The following is a 20,268-nucleotide window of genomic DNA, read 5'->3' as shown; positions in this document are numbered from 1 at the left end:
CACTTGGGGAGGGCTGGATCCTAAGAGGCCAGAGCGATACCTTTCTCTAAGGAGTACCATGACCTGGGTTGTTGTAATGGCCAGCGATAAGTCTTACCCATTAAGGCTGTAGTCACCACACCCCAGAAACCCTCCCAGGCCCCTCACATTTTGACCAGGCTCATAGAATTCACACATTTAAACCAAGAGCATGCGCTCCTTCCTAAAGAAAACCCTACCCACCAGCCCCCAGCCCAGTGATCCCTGCCATGGCCCCTGACCCAAGGGTGCCTGAAGATGGTGGCTTTGGCCTCGCTTCTTGCTCTCTCCCACAGGCTCCTGGGCTCTCAGCCTGATCTGTGCCCTGGGGCTTGACCTACACAGGATGAGACCCTGAAACAAAGCTTCCTTACGAGCATCTCCATGCTGCTGGGGGCCATCAGCCGAAGTGAGGGGGCCCACAGCTACGAGTTCTCCCAGACGAGTGAGCTCCTCGAGTGTCTGATGGTACGTGCCAGGCCCTGAGCACCGGCTGCCTTTCCCTCAGGGCAGCCCCTCCTAGGTAGAGCTTCCTCTTTCAGACCATCGGCTTTCCTAGGTACAGGAAACCTCCTCCCTCAGACCTGGGAAAGGGCAAGGGCAGTCCCAGCCCCATCTGGAAATACTCCACATGCCCTGAGTTAGCTGGGTCTTGCCGGGACCCTGAGCAGACCAACTATGCCCACATTACAGGCAATGCCACTGGGACTCAGGAAGCCCGACACATTGCATTCTGCATAATTTCTTGGCCCACGTCCAAGACCAATCACTTCAGATTCTGGGTTCCCAGGTAGATTCTTTGGGATAATGAGAAATGCGCAAGAAGCTGGGCGGTAGTGCCGGGAGCAAAGGGTCATTGATCAAAACAGGTTCCTGTCCCCTGCCTGAGACCCAGCAGCAAGTGGGATGATTTATAAAGAAACAAGAGGCAGAGCGGCCTGGAGCTAGTCCAGGGGCGGGCAGTTAGGACTCAGTATCCAAGGCTCAGACCTGGCCAGTCTCGTGCCAGAGGCCACACTGGCTCTATAAGGGCGGGCCAGATCTCACTGCAGTGTGGGTTAAGCCGCAGCATCGCCCAGGTTGCATGGAGTGGGACTAAGACTTGGGGTCCGAGGTGAGGTCAGCTCGCTAGCACCTTCTCCTGTGGACTTACAGACACTGATGGAGAAAGAGCCCCAAGACACACTGCTCACCAGCATCCGCCAGCAGGTCATCCGCATTGTCTCCAGCCTCTGGTAGGTTACAGTCTGGGACGACTGCCAACTCTCTGCCCAGGCTGCTAGCAGGAAAAGGTGGAGGGAAGTCAGACATCGAGGCCCTGCAAGAAAGAGCAGCTAAGTCGCTGCAGGTCACAGGGGCCAGTGAGGGGTCTGGAACATTTAGTCTGAGCACAACCTCTCCACAGAGTTAACTCCCTCTCCCAGATAGGCAAGTAGGGAAGACCCGAGGAGGACAAGCAGCTAGACCCAGCCAAGCCCCAGGGAAAAGGAGCAAAGCTGGGTGTAGAAAGCCAGGGATGCAGGACCTGGTTTATCTCTCCACCCACAGATCAGGGAGGAGGTTAGACCGTAGCAGGCAATCCACATGGCCTTTGGCAGGTGGAATTGGGTGGCTATCCACTCTCGTCTGCATTTCCCAGGGGCTTCACCTCTGCTAGCCTTCACTTCCTATTTACCTGCTGTAGAGCCACTGGTGATCTCTAGGTGCTAGGCCCTGCATGGTCTCTGGAGACAGAGCTGGAAGCCAGCAGCAAACACCTCTGTTCTCCAAACATGCCCCTGAGATAGAATTCACACAGCACACGGAACTGAGAAAGGTGCTGGAAGAGACTGAGGCGAGGAAGCAGGACGGGTAGAATGTAACATCGTCATGGTAGGAGCCCCAGCACCGGGTCAAGGAAGCTGATTGACAGTTGGTAGAGGATTGCTTCATAGCCTGTTCCTATAAGCTTGGTGCTCCGCTAGAGTCCAGGGCATGGCCTGAGGCTGACAGAAAGGGGACTGTTAAGCAAAGCCCTTCACAGATGAGTCGGTGAGTCCTACAGGTACATGGCTGCAGGAACAGCACCTCCGAAGGCCCTTAGCTAGCATGTGCTTGAGTTGATAGATGAGTAGAAGCCAACGCATGCACAAATCCCAGTAAGAAGCAAAGGGCTGGGGCTGGAGAGAGGACTCGGCAGTTAAGAGCACTAGCTGCTCTTCCAGAGGTCCCGGGCTCAATTTCCAGCACCCACATGGCGGCTCACAACTGTCTGTAACTCCTGTTCCAGGGGATCGGACACCCTCACATGTTCGTACATGCAGTCAACACACCAATGTACGTAAAACAAAAATAAATAGTCTTAAAAAGCAGAAGTGGGAGCGGCAAAAGGCTGCATTGTGAGGAACAGAGGATAGGAGACTCCTAAACCTCTGCCTTGGCAATCCCAGGATCCTTTTCCCTCCCAACAGTGCGCTGAGGCCACCCATAGATGTGGAAAGGAAGTCCCGCCTCCTCTCCATCTGCTTCCGAAGCATCCTTGCCCTGCCACAGCTGGATGCCCTGGAGAAGCAAGCCTGCCTCCTCTTGGAACAACCCAACATCCAGGTGCAGCCTGCACTTAAGCTCAGGGGCTCTAGCAGAACGTCAGGCGCAGTGGGCTGTGTGTGTGGCTGGATGGAGAACAAGGGCTGGCCACTCCGCAGGATGGGGTGGAGGCCCTGGGCAGTTGCCTAAAGGCTCTGGGTCTCCATTTGCCTGCCCAGGACATGGTGTATGATCATCATTTGGGCCAAGATTACTAAGGCTTACCTGGTGTGTGCCTGCTCAGGAACTCCGTGTGTAATGCTGTGCACAGTTAGTCCCTTGCTGGCTCAAGATCCATGTAGAATAGGCAAAGTCACCACTGTGTTTGCTTCCCTCTCTCCAAGCCCCATGCCAACCCAAGGAATTCACAGAAGAGGGGAGATGGCTCTCTCAAAGGGATGGGTTCCCTGATATTGCAGGAAATTTTCCTTCCCCGCTAAGGTGGCTTAGGGAGTCACCTTCCCTAAGGTGGGCTTTGTTTCACCACACCTACGAGCCTGCCTGGGTCACTACTTTTCAGGACTCACCTGGCCCACCTCTTTAATATTAGCAGGCCTTGCAGAAAAGATACCTGTCATGTCTCATGGCTACCACCAGAGGGCGCATGAGATTGTCAGGCATAGTCCCAGCCTGGTGTGTCAGTAGCAAAGGACAGGACAGCTTTGCGAAGGGAGCTCCACTTTGTGGAGCAAAGGCACCAGGCTGTCTGTGTACCCTTCCCACCTTCCTGAAGTGACTTGGGGGCAAGGGGTACACAGCTTAGAAGAAAAAAATCAGCAGTGAGGATGACAAGATCTGAACCCTGCCCAAGGGCCCTGTTTGTATTATACATCCATGAAGCTGTGTGTTCAGACTGTGTCTGGACAGATGGGCCCTTTGGGACAGAGGGAGTTGTAGTGTTTGTCCCAACATCTTACAAAGCAACTGGTGACTGGAAGACTCCTTGACTCTGCAAAAAACATTACCAAGGTCTGGGTGTCCACACTGGGAGCTGGGGGCATTGATCCAGTTTCCCGTCTGACATCACTCATTCTGTCTCGTGTCCTATCACTCGGGACTTGCCACCTGTCACCCCTGGGGAGGATAGTTGTCCTAAGAAACAGAGCCATATCTCCAGGTCAGCAGATGGCCAGAGTTCCTAATGGCCTCATGAGAGTCTGACTGTGCATTTCTGTGACCGCCCCCCTCCTCCCTGAAAATACCATTGGTAAACACTTTTGAGGCTCCTTATAAGAACCCCAGATGTCACATCAACCATATCTTTTGCAGGACCAGGGAAAGGTGTTTATCCAGGCCCTTTTTAAAAACTTTTAAGAGGACCAGTGAGATGACTACTCACTGGTACTCATATAAAAATGCTTGCCACTCAACATCCATGACCTGAGTTTAATCCCAGAATCCACAGTAAGAGAGAACTGCTAAAAGCTGTCCTCTGGTTTCCAGACATGTACTGCAGTATAATAATGCTAAGTAGACAATGAAATTAAAATTTGCTAAGAGCTTAGGGATGAAAAATTCCTTTCAGTAATAACATCCCTTTTACCATGGGGTTCTGGGACAGGACAGCCCTGGTCACATGTCTACATGTCTATGGAGCCAGCCATGCTGTGACTGAATTGTCCTGCTGCCATGGGTGGGTTCCCAAGGCCTTTCTAGCCAGTATCGATCCTGTGTGGCAAGCCCCCTTGTCAGCCGTGGGAGTCCACCCTGAACACATGCAGAGAGTGGGTGCCACTGGACACTGCAGCAGTTTTTGGGCCTCGTCCCCACAGGACCTGGCTGACCTCCTCTCTTCCACAGGGACTGTACAGCCAGACCATGGAGGCACTGGACCACATGCTGCAGTGTCTCATGGTGCAGAACCCCACAGTCAATGAGCTGCACTTCCTGCTGTCGGTGAGAGTTTCTGGCAGCTGAGGGACAGGGCAGGAGTACACAGCTCTGGTCTGAGAGTCCCAAAGAGGACATTCCACAGAAAGCAAGATCTGGCCAGTAGGCTTCACATGTCTAGAGGTTTAGAGTATCTGGAAAGGACAGGGAAGAATCAGTTAACCTGCCCTGCTGAGGAAATGGCTTCCCCTACCACCTGTACCCATGCCTCAATGTCCCTCGAGGACATGGATCCCACAAACCACCTCATCTGCCCACTAAGGGGAAACCACTCAGAAGATAGTAAAAGCCTAGGAGGAGGGCCTGGGCCCAGAAGACAGGCCAGAGGTCAGGACCAATGGAAGCTCACTAAAGAGCCCTAAGTGAAGACCATAGCCATCCCCGAGAAGGACCCACAGGAGTAGCCTGGGGCCAGGGAGAGGCAGGAGCAAGCTCAGCAGGTCAGAGTAGAGGTAACCTGGACCACTGGAGAACACAGGCAAGGGAGCTCCAGAGCAACTCTAGGTACCACCTAGGAATGTGCCCAGGTAGCAATGGCTTTTACCAGTGTAAGTCATGATGTTTCTGCACCCATTCCTGGGCCACAATCTCCAGATACCCTGTGTCTCGATCAGCTGACCACCCAGCCTCTCAGCCATGCGGCTGTCTAAACCAATGTCTACCCTCTACCAGAGGCAAGTGCATCCCTGTTTGTGTGCATGGCAGAAGGTTCTAGAAAGGACCGCCTGGCATCCAGCAGGCTGAGTGCTTATTGGGGAAGGAGTGTGTCTGCTACCCAGGAAGAAGGTAGTCCTGAGGGGTGGCTGTAGGGACAGATTGACAAGGGAACAGGAGATGCTGAATCTGGACTTGGTAAAAAACCAAAGAGCTTTGCTCTGAGGGGTGGGCAGGGATGGCCATTGCTGGAGGTCTGGCAAAGCACCTGACCGCGCCCACCCTGCAGCACCTGTATATCTGGCTGACATCGGAGAAGACTCATGAGCGACAACGGGCTGTGTACAGATGCACAGCACTCTTCAAATTCCTGAACCATAAACAGTGCCTAAGTGTAAGCACCACCTCCCCAGCTCCCCACCTCCCCGCCTCAACTCACTCCGTAGACCAGGCTGGTCTCAAACTCAGAGGTCCGCCTGCCTCTGCCTCCCAAGTGCTGGGATTAAAGACATTTGCCACCATTGCCCTGCAATAAATCCTTTCTCTCTCTCTCTCTCTCTCTCTCTCTCTCTCTCTCTCTCTCTCTCTCTCTCTCTCTTATGTAACTGTGGTCCACAGAGTGGCTACTTATTTTGTTAGTAGTTTTATTGGGTTCAAAGCTGAAATCAGAATGACAATGACAATTTAGATAGTCTCCTACAGGTTCACTGTCCTAAGACACTAAGGACCTGTTCTAGGCCACACCACTCATCTGGACATTTTCTGCATTTGTTTTGAGGTATAGTTTGGAGTCAAGTCCTTATATTTTTGCATAACCCCAACCCCTACCACACAATACAAGAGATCCTCCAATGGAGGCCATTCTGGGATGCATGAGTAGCCAGTGGGATGCTGTAGACAGGCCCCAATCAATGCCATGCTCTCTCCCTAGACCAAGGAGAACTTCATAAGGGTTGGGCAGCTGGTGGCCATGCTGGGGATCCTGTGCCAGGACTCTGATAGTACCATCCAGTGTGTCAGCCTAGAAGCTTTGGGCCATCTCTATCAGCTTCTGATGCACCAGAAAGGTGAGTGTTCTCAGCAGCACAGCACACCCGGCCCCTCCCCACCTCAGCCTGGTATGGTGAACTCACACCAGCATCCCTGAACTCCACCTCTCCCCAAGTCCACCCGCAGCCCAGCCTTGACTCCGTCCAACCTTCTGCTAACACAACCCCCAAAATACCCAGGCCTGAAACCAGTTACTAATGGACCCAGCTGGACTCCTGCCCTGCCCCGTAACTCCAGCCCACTCTACCCTGTTCACATCCCTGCCTACCCTAAACAGCCCAAGAAATACCAGAAGTAGAGAGGGAAAGCCCTCGGGAGCTGTTCGGGCCTGATGCAGATGGAGCTGTCCGATGGAGCAGTGGGGACCAGAAGGGTTGTCCTCCAATCCCCCAGGGGATGGCATCCAAAGATGACAGCGTCTTCTACATGAGCAGCAACCAGGCCCTCCAGGTCAAAGTCTTTAAAGTCTTTTCACCTGGGCGGGTGCATAGCCAGAGCAGACTGCCACCCACATCTGTGAGCAGTGATAAACACATCCTTCCCAAAGCTGTTGAGGGAGAGCCGGGCAGGTTGGAGGGACACCAGCACTCACTGGAACATGTATACCTTGTCAGGGATCCTTTGTGGATTTCCTCAAATCCCTTTCTCGAGGTCTTCCAACCTTCTCTAGAGTATTTTCTCATTTACAGTTCTCCTATCCCTTTCAAACCTGAGTTTGAATTGTGTTGTCCTCAGAAGCCACATCCTGAGGCTATGATCTAGAGGCTGGCCTTAGCTGGATGGCCCATGCTAAAGCAGCATAAGACCTGTGAGTTCAGGAAGTCTGTGAGGTACCCAAGCAAGACTTGATCTGACCCCATGGACTCTGGAACTCAGCATCTCTAGAGTGCTGTCCAAGTACTGAGGTTCCTTAGAAGTTTAGTACATAATCTCTGACCCCTGAGGACAGCACCTCAGTGGACCTGCCTATCATGAAGAAAAAAAAGCTCACTTAGTCCTAGTTTGCACCAGAGAACCTGGGCTGGAGGCAGAGGCAAGGCAAGGGGGGATGGGTTCCACTGGCTGCCAGTCCAGCAAGTGCCAGAGGGGAGATGAGCCACTGACCGGGAAGCATAGTGTTCAGGGCCTGGAGAAAGGCATTCTGCCCTGCCTACCCCTGGGGTAAAGACAGAGATAGTGTGGATGAGAGCAGGGCTGCAGCATGGATGGGAGGACCTGCTAATCGCACGATGAAGTCATCGTCATCGTCAGTGTCATTGTCATCAGCTTTGCCATAACTTATCACCATCACCATCATGGCCACCACTGACATCACTCATACCTCCATCGATATCCTTATCATCTCCCATCACAATCCCTACTACCCATCACCACCACCACCACCATCAGTACCATCACCACCACCACCACCAATACCTCCACCATCACCACCGACATTCGCTATCACCACTACCATTGTTACCACTAATACCGGTGTCCTCACCATCACCTCCACTGCCATTAGCATCAATCCTACCATCACTGTCATCAGTATCCCAACTGTCAGTCATCACCATCACCGCCATTGTATTACCATTGCCTCCACCATCACCACCCCCACTACTGTCACAATCACCCTTAAACATCACCTTCGCCATCACCACAATCACCACCACACTGACTCACATCCACTCACAGCCTTGATTAAAGCTCAACATCACAGGGGTCTTTGCCTTTCCGGTGTCTTCAGCACTCTGGATTCTGCAGATCTCACCACCGTTCCCACTTGAACTTTTTGTAAGGTTGAACGTGGTCTGCATCTGTACTGACCAGAGAAGCCCCTGGCCACATGTAGCTACTGAGCTCCTGAAATGAATCTAGGGCTCCCAGAGAACAACTTAAATGTTAATAGATTTAAGTCTATCCTGGATCTAAACTGCTATGAGTGGTTATATTGGACAGCCGTAGTCCAATTCTTTGTAGAAGGTTCTGTCTGTGTATTGACCTAGCTCAGCTCTATTCTCCAGAGCAATAGGGAGGAGGACTTAACCCTACCAATCACCTTGCATTTATTTCCTCAAGTGTCCTTTCCATCTTCCTGAGTGGCTCATGAGCTCCATTCAGACATGAGACTCACCACTAGACTGACCCTGGAGAATGTGACTGGCGACACCAGCCTGGCCCGCACATTCTCTCCCTATTCCATGGCATCTAAGGCTAGAGGTCAGACAGGGTGATCTGGAAGATCCTCCGCAGCTCTGAAGTTTAATTCTCATTGAGTAAAACCCTAATAAGGAGGAGTGGGGCCTAATCATGGGCAGCACCACCCTGAACTCAGGATACTTTATGGATGAATTGGAATCGAGAAGGGAAGAGGAAAGGATGAAACAAATTATCCAAGAACAAGCCAACACTGACTGGGGAAAAGAGCCCTGTGCCTGCCCAGTGCTGGGCCTCATATTCTCCCTTCTTGTCCCTACACATTGGTTGGGGCAGGGAGGGATGGAAGAGGTTGTATACTGGGCCCACATAGAGAGCTAAGAGGTGTGGATGCCCAGAGATTACAAAGGAAAAGGGTAAAGGGACTGGGGCAGGCACAAGGTTTGAAGTGACAAGGTAACAGGCTCCCTACCCTCACAGGCGATCACAAATCATCTGGAAATGGCAGAGCTGACTGACCTCATCTGGACAGCCATTGATGGCTTGGGCTCTACCAGTTCTTCCTGGGTGCAGGCGGCTGCTGATTTGCTTCTCCTTGTCATCCAGGAGCATGGGGACAGCCTGGCAACTGTGAGGGGTTGGGGCCCCACCCAGGGCCAGGGAGGAGAGGGGCAGAGTTGGAGACTAGGCAGTAGGCAGCATGTAGGTGCTTTTCTCTGGACCATGATAAAGACTTGGATCCCATTGCAGGATGGGTGGGTGAGTGGATGGATGGTGAATGGGTGGGTGAGTGAATGGATGGATGATGGATAGATGGATAGGTGGATAGATGGATGGATGAGTAGATGAGTGGGTAGAAAAATGGATAGATGGGAAGGTGGGTGTGCGGGTAGGTAGGTAGATGGATGGGTGGTAGATGGATTGGTGGGTGGATGGGTGAATGGATGGATGGATGGATGGAAGGATGGATGGATGGATGGTTGGGTAGGTGAGTGGGTGGTTGGATGGGTGGATGGATGGATGGATGGATGGATGGATGGATGGATGGATGGATGGATGAGTAGATACAGGGGTGATTCACAGAGTCCTGGTGGCCCTGATGGCAACAGCAGAATCATGAGGTAAATGTACATTAGTTAAGTGCAGCTTTGAACCATAGAGAAATGAGGTGACAGGGAAAAACAGACCTGAGCTTCTAGAGCTTGTGGTCTGGTGGGGTAACAGGATACAGATGGAGATGAATAGAATGGTCCAGTAGGTGCAGAGAGAGAGAGTCATGAGTCCTAGGGGATGAGAAGGATGAGTCCAGTGGGAGGCAAGTGGTCCAACTTTTCCAGATGCCTCAGTCTGCTTCAGGCAGGTGTGCAGAGTAGGTGGGGTCCCCATCAGACACCTCCCACTACTCCCTACCCCTGAGCAGGTTGGTAAAATGGGCCAGGCCATCCACCAACACCTCTGTGCCATCCAAATGCCCCAAGCCAAGGACAGTGCCCTGCGTGTCATCACACTACTGGCCCGGAACCACATCCCAGAACTGGTGGCTGCCTTCCTAGACTTTTCCACGCCCCTGGACAGGTACCTAGCTGTATCCTCCTCACTGACCCCATTACTCAGGGCAGCAGCTTCTACCTCCTGTCCGCCCATCACGGCCCACGGGAAGCCCAGAATGCTTGGTGTAGGCAGGAGCCAGCACCTCTGTTCACTTAGTCATGACCCCTTTGGCATTCCACATGAAACATCTGCCCCAGCCTCCACAACCCAATCCAAGTGCTCCCTAATTCCTGAGTGCTCCTACCAGGACCCCCACAACCACAGAGCCTCACCATCCATCAGCGTGGCCCCCTCTGCCTTGCTCTGTTCTTCATTTTCTTCTTCCCTACTCTTCTAAGAGCCACCTTAGCCCTCTCAGGTGGTCCTGACTTTTCTCTCAGGCCAATGGACCAGTGAGGATAGACCAGGTTTCTCCCCCCTGGCCTTCCCCTAGACCCACTGTCCTCTTCCACTCACTCTCCAGCCTTATCCTGACACGGCTGACACGCTGACACGCTGACATGCCTTATTAAATGTTTGTTTGATGCTTCCCTTGCTTGAATACCCTTTAGCTTTGTTCTCATTTCCAGCCTTTTTACGTGTGTAATACACATGTATGTATCAGATGTGCGTGTGCACGTGGAGACCAGAAGTTGACACACAGTCTTCCTTAGTCTCTCTCTCTCTCTTACACGGAAGCAGAGTCTTACAGCTGAAACCAGAGCTCACTGACACATGGCTAGGGTGGCCAGCTTGCTCTGGGTAGCCCATCCCTGCCTTCCAAGTGCTGGACTCACCAATGGGCTGCCACGCCCACCTGGTATACGTGTAGCTTCTGGTCTGTACACTTGCAAAACAGGCTCTTTAAACTACTGAGCCATCTCCCATGCTTGAAAGTCTCTGTATGTATGTATGTATGTATGTATGTATGTATGTGTCTGTTTTGAGACAGGCCTTGCCAGGTTGACCTTGAACTCAGTGTTTTATTCCTGCCATTCCTTCCTGAGTTCAGTCAGTTCTTTACAGATCGTACTGACAATCTATCCTTTCTTGAGCATATTCAAGTGGTCAAGTCTCTAAGCACTTGCTCCCTGTGGAGTGGGTGAGTCCAAGATTCTCCTGTGGTACTGGCGCCCTCGGGGCATCTTCACTTTCCTGGCTCCTACCTTCTGGTTTTCGCAGTAACTCTAGAGTTGTTTGTCCAAGTCACTGTTCTATTGCTGCGAAGAGACACCATGACCAAGGCAACTCTTATAAAATAGTCAATTGGTGTCTTACCTACAGTTACAGGGGTTTAGTCAATTATCATCATGGAGCATAGTGGCAGGTAACTGTAGTGCTGGAGACATAACTGAGAACTACATTCTGATCCATATGTCAAAAAGAGATTGACACTGGGCCTGCCTGACTTGGGCTTTTGAAACCTCAAAGCCCACCCCCAGTGACACACTTCCTCCAACAAGGCCACGCCTCCTGATCCTTCTCAAGTAGTGCCACTCACTAATAACTAAGCACTTAGATCTATGAGCCTATGGAGGGCTTTCTTTTTCAAATCACCACCCTGTTCATTTTGTTCCTACTGTTGGAGCTGTTGGAGTATCTCATGGGATTTCGAGTTCAATTGCTCCACCTTCTGTCAGTATGGCAAGGGTTAAGCCATCTACAAGACTGGACTTGGTAGTAGGCACCAGCACCATATGTCCTCCAATTCTTTTGTCTCCTTTTCTCTTCTTTGACAGGGATGTCTCCTTCTTCCCTCTTTCCTCTTCCCTCCTTCCCTTTCTCCACCAGGTCTCATCCCCTCTTCTGCCTTCTCCCTTTCATCCTTCCTCCCTTTTCTTTATTTTTCTTCCATCTCTCTTCCTCCCCCATTGTCTTCTCCTTTTCCCTTTTTATTCCCAATGCTATTTGAAGATGGTGTGCTGTTTAACTCTCTCCCCTGTGGCCGGTGTTCTGACCTCCCAGAGTTCTCTCTCTCTCTCTGGTGTATTTTAAGACTTCAAGTGGATTCATCTTACGGAAGGTGATTTTGATCCCATCTGAGCTTTCCCTTACCCTGTGTTCACTCTCCAGAAGTGTCTCTTATCTGCCTCTGTCACAGACCCATGAGGTGAGAGGTGGAGCTTGACCATTAGGGCTAGTGAGGGTTTTTTTTCTCTCCACTCCCAGTGATGAGGCCACAGTTGCATTGCTCCCACCAGGCTCTGTGCTGTCTTTTGAAGAATCTAGAAAAGTGCCAATCTTGATGAGCAGCACCTTTACCAATGCCTAGAAATTTACGGTTCCATTCGCTACCGAAAGTTATGTCTTCCTTCCTCAGTTCCGGGCCCTGTCCTTGTGGGCCTCTGTGCCGGAGGTTTTCCACGGAGATCTCTGGTCCGGCTAGGTTTGCGGGTCCAGGAGAAAGGAAGAGAACTCGGGCAGGTGTTGTTCCACCTCCGTTTCAGGCGGGGCTTAGCAAGCAGGAGAGGGACTAAGCTGGCGAGGGGTGCAGGAGGGCTTCTGGGGGTGATTTTGGAAGAGCAGATCTCTTTCCCCAAGCGGCGGTGTTACAACTCTTAAGACAGAAGCTCTCAGACAGCAGAGTGATTCTTGCACACCTTTAATTCTGAACACGATCTTAAATACAGTTTTTTTTGGGGGGGGGTGGGTCACCTCATCTACATAATCGGGGGCGTGGTCTTGTCTCTAGGACTGATCTGTCTTGAGCCCATGTAACCTGTGGAGGAGGGGCTTGGAACATTGCTCTAAGTGACTTGGTCTGTCTCAAACCTCTCTACAGGGGTTTGGGGGGGGAGAGGGCTGCAGCTAGTAAGACCCTGATCTGAGATGTTGGGAATGCGCCTGCTGTCCCTGTTAAGGATTCGACCTGTCTTGACCAGAAATCAGGGTACCTTTCACAACTCACCACCCCACATGTCTCCAGGATAACATTTACAGAATCTGTATGCTGAGCACCAATGGAGTCTCATGGCCAAGTTTATCTGGATTTACATTAGCTTTTCCCAGTCACCTAGGCATAGTCATTCGTGATGTTTTGTTGTTGTTGTTGTTGTTATTTTGTTTGTTTGTTTGTTTTGTTTTGTTTTTTGTGATGGGTTTAAACATAAAAGTTCCTGCTGTAACTGCCAGGCAGTTTGGGGGCTACATTGGTGGTAGACGTTTGGACATCAAAATAGGCTTCATGGTTCAGATTCCCAGAAGAGCATCCTCCTCCCAACTAGAGTCCTGAAGCAGAAAGGGCCCCTCTCTATTTTTAAAGGGCAGAGATCTGTTTACTTACTGCTTTGATTTTCTCTTCCCTATGCACATAACGCTATGGAGAGATCACCTATTAGATGCCTAGCATGGACAACCTTTCTTTAAAAAACCAGCTGCGTGCCCTTGCTGCATATGCTGACAGACACCTCGACTCTCAACACTCAAGAGGCTGAGATAGGCAGACTGCAACTTTAAGGAGAGTCTTTGTACAGAAATCCTCAGAAACAAACAAAAACAAATTGCCACCTTGCCTGGGGTGGGGGGGGACGCTAGGAGTGGTAAGACAGGAGTTTCCTCCTCCAAGTTCGATGACAGCCAGATCTAAGAGCAAGTTCCAGACCCACAGAAGAGACAGGAAAAGCCTGCTCTAAAAAGCACACCCATCCCAATGGTGTAGTATGTGCTAAAAGTGTGAACAGCCGTAGAATCTGGACTCTTCCGATGTCTTTCTTCTTGCCTGGCTTTGTTTCCCCCTAGCTTCATGTTCCAACTTTATGGTGTCTCTCTGCAGTGATCTGTGGCACTAATGTGAATGCCAAGCTTCCGCTCCACTGTCGGTTAAATTATTTCCCACTAGAGACCTTGATGAACAGTGCATCTGTGTCTTAACATACTCAAGAGCATCTCTCTCTCTCTCTCTCTCTCTCTCTCTCTCTCTCTCTCTCTCTCTCTCTCTCTCTGTGTGTGTGTGTGTGTGTGTGTGGAAGAGACAGCTGTGCTATGTCCCATCTCCGTGGAGGGTGCAGGGCATTTCCCAGCGTGCTCTTGCCGAGTCACGCTCCAGGAACAGGATGCTCTCCTCCTAGCATCTCTCCTGCTCTGTGGCCCCAGTGATGTTCAGCACCCGAGTTGTAGTCAGTCATCCAAGTTTTAGCAGACTTGGTGGGCGCTGGTCATCTCACAAGGTTCCCTGTTAATTCCATGGTTGAGCTTGACTTAACGTCTTCCCATTTTCCTCATTTTTCTATGTGTACGTGTATACAAATGTGTGTATGCACGTGGATGGGTGTAAATTCTATGACCAAGGTTGAGGTCAGGGATCACCTTCAATCGATTTTCCACCATATTCATTGAAACAGAGTCTCTCAATCAAGCCGGGAGCTCACTGACACAGCTCATCTCATTAGCCGATTACTCTGGGATGCTCTGTCTCAGGCTTCTGAGGCTGGAATTACAGATGGATCACCACACCTACCTGGCATCTCCGTGGTTTCTGGGTATCAAAATCCTGGTCCTCATGCTTGCCTGACAAGTTCTTAACCACCTCCCTTCTTCACTTACACAGTGGGACTCTCCAAGTGTCTTTCCTGCTTTTCCATTGGCTGTCCCTGCTATAATATGTAGGAATATTTCCCAAAAGCCGGACACAATCCCTTCTTGCCTGCAACATTAGGAACATCTCCCAGGAGGTAACTACTTCCCTGTACCTGCCACACCCTTTCGTGAGCAGACACCAACTCATGCTCCATGCACTGCCTTCTTCCAAGGATCTCTTGTTGGCTATGGCGTCGCTCTCTCCAGCCCATCTGGAAGGATTCCTATAGGACACAGTGTGGTCCCAGAATCACTAACTCACTCCTCTCCTTGCTCAGTCTCCTCACAAGTCTAACACTTCCTGACCTCAAAGGGTTCTATGTCTCCATTCCAAAGCCAACGCACAGAGTTCTAGTTGTGGCCCCTCGGTGGCAATTGACCTCGCCTCTACAGAGCAGCCTCCCCTCTGACTTTCCAAGAACGTCTTCTCTACGCTCCGCCCCTTGCATTTCCGTAAAACACGTCAAGTGAAGTGTGCAGTCTGCCTTTCTCCTCTTTAGCTGTTTTTACTTAACTTCACTGCTTGAGGGGCCCCGAGGGATGTCTCCGTGCTTCTGGGCACTTACTGTTCTTTTGAAGGACCACAATTTGGCACCCAGCACCAGTACTGTGTGGCTTACAACCATCTAACCCCAACTCCAAGAGATCGGACACCTTCTTGTGGCCTTCCTTGGGCACTCAATGGTGTGTACACAGACACAGATACACACGCTCACACGCATGCACACTGGTGCGGTCCACACCACCCAGTACTTAGACCGTTCTAGTCCTCGTCTAGACACACCAGTTCCCTTTGTTGTTATTGCAGCTTTGACTTTCTGTATTTCTACATTTTTGTTTAACGTGTGTGTGTGTGTGTGTGTGTGTGTGTGTGTGTGTGTGTGTGTGTGCCTGGGAGTCCAGAAGAGGGCATTCCATCACCGAAGCGGGAGTTAATGGGTGGTTGTGAACCATGTAGGTGCTAGGAACACAAACCAGGTCCTCTGCAAGAGCAAGGGCTCTTAACTGTGGCGCCATCTCTCCAGCACCCAGACCCGTCTCCTGCGGACAGAATTTTATCAAGCTTGTCATAGCCAATCATCGTCTTTGGTTGGAGTACATGTTCTGTTTGCATGTACTATAACTGCTAATGTGTTCGGGATTGACTTTGCTATCTTGACTCTTTCCCGACAAGAAAAGAGCCTTCAAAGTCCCCTCACGAACTGGTATGGCCCTGTGTCAATGCCTAGACTCTGCCCTCGGTATTACCCCTTCCAAGTTCCTCTATACTAAAGCATGTGTCATATTTTGTTCTTCTGGCTGGGCAGTGCTCTGCTGTGTGAACTGTGCATGTGTGCGTGCATGTGTGCGTGTGTGCATGTCATTGTGTCTGAGCCACATTCTTGAAAGACATTCTCTCAAGTTCTGGAATGACACGGTGACATAGGTCACCATGCCCAGATAGGGCATCCACAGATTCTTCATACCCAAGGGTAACTCTGAAACCAGCCTCCTGCTGATACCATGGGACAACTACATATGTTTGATCCTGTCTCTGGTTTGAGGGAGGCAGGGGCATGTGCACTTGGTGAAAGTTCAAGGCCGTATGGCCATATCCAACCTAACACCCCCCCACTCCCCACTAAGAACAGCCATGACTTCCCACAACATCCCACCTAATCCTACCAAGAACAGCCATGACTTCCCACAACATCCCACCTAATCCTACCAAGAACAGCCACGACTTCCCAAAGCAGTTCTGCCTTTTTCCACTCCACCAAGAGTGGTGTATGGAGTTCAGCTTCTACACATCCTCCTCAAGGCTTATGCTGGTCACGCCTTGGATCACGCTCTGTAATGGATAACACACTAGTTCCCACTAGAGTCCACGTCTTTCTACCAGCTTCTTCTATGGCCCTGTTTTGCTCCTTTTGAGAAGTGTCTGTTCAATTCTGTCAGTCTGTGGGTTCTGGCTGTCTCCCTTCTCCTTTATTTGCTGCTCCCATCCCTCCCAGGCCCACTTCCCTGTAGCTTTCTCACTGTACCTGAGATAAAACTGCCCATAGCAGCATCACACTGCTGGGACCTTCTCCATCTTGGATAGCTGTCGGTGATCAGGCTCGCATCCAGCCTATGCTCATCCCGTTGGCTCCTGGGTTTCTCCACCTCCACTTCATTCTGCCCTCCGCACTTAGTGTCCAACATATCCATGTTGCCCACTAGGCTGCTACTCCTGAGACATCAAGGATTTTTGTAATTCTGCATGTATGTCTCACAGAATTATGTCTCCATGTATGTCTGAAAGAAGTTACCTTCAAAGGCTAGTGCCTAACACACGAGGGGCAGGGGGCGGACGAAGGCCCAGTGAGCAGAAACTCTTACCTTGCAGGGTCTCAGGCTCAGGGAGGACTCACTCACTCTAGCCTCTTTGATGCAGCCGTCCTGTGGCCACACTGTAGCTGCCTACCTAGCAAGTGTCAGCGGGGACTGGGGTTATTGCCACAGGGCCTTAAGGGTAACCCCCTTGGGTCTTCCTTGACATTTATGAGACCAACTCAACTTCCTGGTCTTGCCCCACAAAGTCCCTTTCACCCAGCATTCCAGCCTGGAGAACACCAGGGCAAAGCAGAGAACATCCTTTCGGGACAGCCCTTACCTGCCCCCCCTGCCCTGAGCCTCAGATGGCTGCAGGGCCAGTGCCCACATGCGGACAGGGCCATGATCTGAACAAGCATCTATCCCCCTGCGAAGTAAACCAGGGTCACGCTGCCCTTCACTGGGGCCCTAGACAAAGAGCCCACTACCCAAGTCAAGCGGGCTTGGGCCACGGTGCCACACTTACAGTTACCCCCTCTATCCACAGCCAAGCCTTTCGCCTGTGGAGGGCCCTAGGAGCAGAACAGCCTGCAAGCTACCTGATTCTGACTGTGCTGCTGGCTTGGCTGCAGAAGAGGCCTCTGCCCCCTAGTGTCGGTAACGGCCGTTCATATCCCAAGGAGAAGCCCTACTTGCGTTCACTGGCTGTGAGTCTCTGACCCCATCCCTGGCAGGCAACTGTGTGAGCACCCAGATCAGTGCGCCAGACTTCAGGGAAGGGGACGGATACCCAATCCACTCTCTATCTGGAGGAGAAGGGCATAGGGCAACCCAGCTCCTAGACTGACCTCACAGACCTTGTCCCCCAGGTTCAGTCCCCAATGACTTGGCTCAGAACGCTGAGCCCTTAACAGTCCTCAGTCTGCCCATAGGACTGCTAAGAAGACTGAATGAGGTAGCCTTGGAAGGGACCTTTGACAATGCACAAACAGAAGCCTAGAGTTTGGGGCTCAAAGCCATGACCCCTATATAGGCATCAGAGACTCTAGAGGAGCCATACTGTTGACAGCAACACTGTCCCTGTAGGCTCCCCTCTCCAGTTTTTTCCATTAGCCCACACCTCACTTTCACACCCTAGCCAGGACATCCGCTTGCTAAGGTGGCCATGTCTACACCTGTCTTCTTCGGCTAGGCTCTTGCAAGGCAATAGCTGTGTCAAACTCCGTGTAGAATTTTCTCAGAGCCTGGGTCCCAAAAGTACCTAAGTGATAGCCCAAAGCACACAGCTGCCTCCCCACACCCAAATCCTCCCCAGACAGACAGCGACCTGTAGACTGAGAATGCAGGAAATGCTCAGGCTGATGCACAGGTTGAGGAATCATGGGTTGGGGGAGCACATCTGGCTATAGAACATCAGCTAAAGAGCACAGGCTGGGGAGCACCATTTGGGGAGCACTAATGGGGAGCACCACATCAGCAGAGCCTAGTGCTCTGCTAGTGCCCGAGCCTTGGTCCAGAGCCTCTAATGGAGACTACACAAGTGGCATAAGCTGGCACAGGTTAAGGGGCACTGCCTGGACACTTAGACTTGGTCCTTGGGCCCTCTGAATGGGGAGGGAGGGATGTGATAGAGTGTGGGTTTTGACCAAGCATCCTGGGCCAGAATCCCAGCACTTCAGATCCATACTCACCCAACTCCAACAGGCCATGAACACAATTCACGAACTACAGTTTGCTCGAGAGTTCAAGAAAGCCGTGCGGGATGTCTTTCCCCAGCTGTTCCTGGCCCATCTGGCCCAAATGCACTATATCCTGGAGCTGAGCCAACCCACAGAGCCTGAGCAAGGGCAGAAGATCCAGGAGGCAGCAGTGCTAAGCCCTCAAAGGTGAGCCCCAAGGTCTCATAGGCAGCTAACCCGGGCTTTAACACTCACCAGTAGGAATGACTACCCAGGACAAAGTTAGCTTCCTGCCCAAGAAACAAGTGTGTGCACTCACACACAGAGGAACTTAGCAGAATATCATGATTCAGATCAGGAGTCAGAAGTCAAAAGTCAGAGGCTCTGCAGGCCCGCTCTTTATTACTCGCTTAGCTTTCTGTCCCTGGGATATGTTGGTAGTCTGTAGCTCAAAGCTGTAGACTTTAATCTCAGTTTCCACCATCCCATAAACTGTCCTCTGCCTGTGTCTAAATACATTTTTTTCAAGACAGAGTTTTTCTGTGTAACCCTGGCTGTCCTAGAACTCAATCTTTAGACCAGGCTGGCCCCAAACTCTTAGAAATCCACCTGCCTCTGCCTCTGCCTCTGCCTCTGCCTCTGCCTCTGCCTCTGCCTCTGCCTCTGCCTCTGCCTCTGCCTCTGCCTCTTCCTCTGCCTCTGCCTCTGCCTCTGCCTCTGCCTCTGCCTCCGCCCCTGCCTCTGCGCCTCTGCCTCCTGCCTCTGCCTCTGCCTCTGCCTCTGCCTCTCAAGCAGGGTTGAAACCTAGAGTTTGGAGCTGATGCACAAAAGTAAGAAGTAAGGATGTTTCTTACTGGTTTGCTTCACATGGTTTGCCCAGCCTGCTTTCTTATAGAACCCAGGCCCACCTACTCAGGAGTGGAACCACCCACTATGGGCTGGGCTCTCCCCTCATTGATCACTAATTGAGACAATGCCTTACAGCTGGATCTCAAAGAGGCATTCCCTCAGCTGAGGCTCCTTTCTCTATGATGAATCTGGCTTGTGTCGTGTTGACACACAAAACCAGCCAGTACAGACAATTATCTCATAATAGTCATGATCCCAAATTCCACCCATGTCCAGGATAGCAGCCAGCACAAACTGTCCCAAAGACAGGTGTGTGTCTGCTTTCTTTGTCCCCCTAGGAGGGTACCGGGCCACATAGACACATATTAAGCAAGGGCTACCCAGTTATGGCACAGAGAACATTCTTTTCCTTTTTCTTTCTTTCCTTCTTTTTGTTTTTGTTTTTTTTTCCTTTCAAGGCAGAGTGTCTCTGTGTAGCCCTGACTATTCTAGAACTTTCTCTGTAAACCAAACTGGCCTTGAATGCAGCGATCCACCTGCCTCTGCCTCCTGAGCGCTGGAATTAAAGGTGTGCACCACCACCGCCCAGCAGGGCACCTGGCCTTGATCTATGTGCTCCTAGTGATGGGTCCAAGACATAGCCCTCCCTCCCCACAGCATACACATGGACCAGCAGAGGCTCAGAGTGGCTCTGACACCTCTCTAGCCAAGAGGCAGTGAGCTGGACCACAGATGACCATCCGTCCGTCCCTCGCCATAGCCAATGCTGTGGCTGCCCGAGTGGGCTGTGATTTGTCTCTATGTAATGTCATAGGCATAATGGCCCACTCCTCACCCCACGTGGGCAGGATTTCAAGGACACTCCATCCTGCCACGGTAGGCTTCCCTTGGGCTTCCCCTTGGCGCCTGGTCCTATTTCCCAAAATCCAATATGCAAGTCTTTAAAACCCACTGGGGCTCACTCTTTTCATTTGTCTCTGTGACGATGTGCTTCGTGCAATTTGTCAGTTTTAACAGCTCTCCC

General features: G+C 51.4%; 1 protein-coding gene across 1 annotated transcript in view; it reads left to right on the top strand.

The window, feature by feature from the left end:
* The window catches only part of LOC116912486 (maestro heat-like repeat family member 5), a 74,772-nt gene that overhangs the window by 43,894 nt on the left and 10,610 nt on the right, over positions 1-20,268 (top strand). The window contains exons 11-21 of the mRNA XM_032916560.1: positions 364-486; positions 1,174-1,253; positions 2,469-2,604; positions 4,384-4,479; positions 5,417-5,521; positions 6,059-6,194; positions 6,455-6,627; positions 8,797-8,946; positions 9,737-9,891; positions 17,264-17,423; positions 18,421-18,602. Of these exons, the coding sequence (XP_032772451.1) occupies positions 364-486; positions 1,174-1,253; positions 2,469-2,604; positions 4,384-4,479; positions 5,417-5,521; positions 6,059-6,194; positions 6,455-6,627; positions 8,797-8,946; positions 9,737-9,891; positions 17,264-17,423; positions 18,421-18,602 (1,496 nt within the window). The remainder of the gene's footprint in view (positions 1-363; positions 487-1,173; positions 1,254-2,468; positions 2,605-4,383; positions 4,480-5,416; positions 5,522-6,058; positions 6,195-6,454; positions 6,628-8,796; positions 8,947-9,736; positions 9,892-17,263; positions 17,424-18,420; positions 18,603-20,268) is intronic.

Source organism: Rattus rattus, chromosome 1, assembly GCF_011064425.1.
Source record: "Rattus rattus isolate New Zealand chromosome 1, Rrattus_CSIRO_v1, whole genome shotgun sequence".
Taxonomy (NCBI): Eukaryota; Metazoa; Chordata; class Mammalia; order Rodentia; family Muridae; genus Rattus; species Rattus rattus.
Note: the sequence above shows the minus strand (reverse complement) of the source record. Positions and strands in the feature narration are given on the sequence as shown.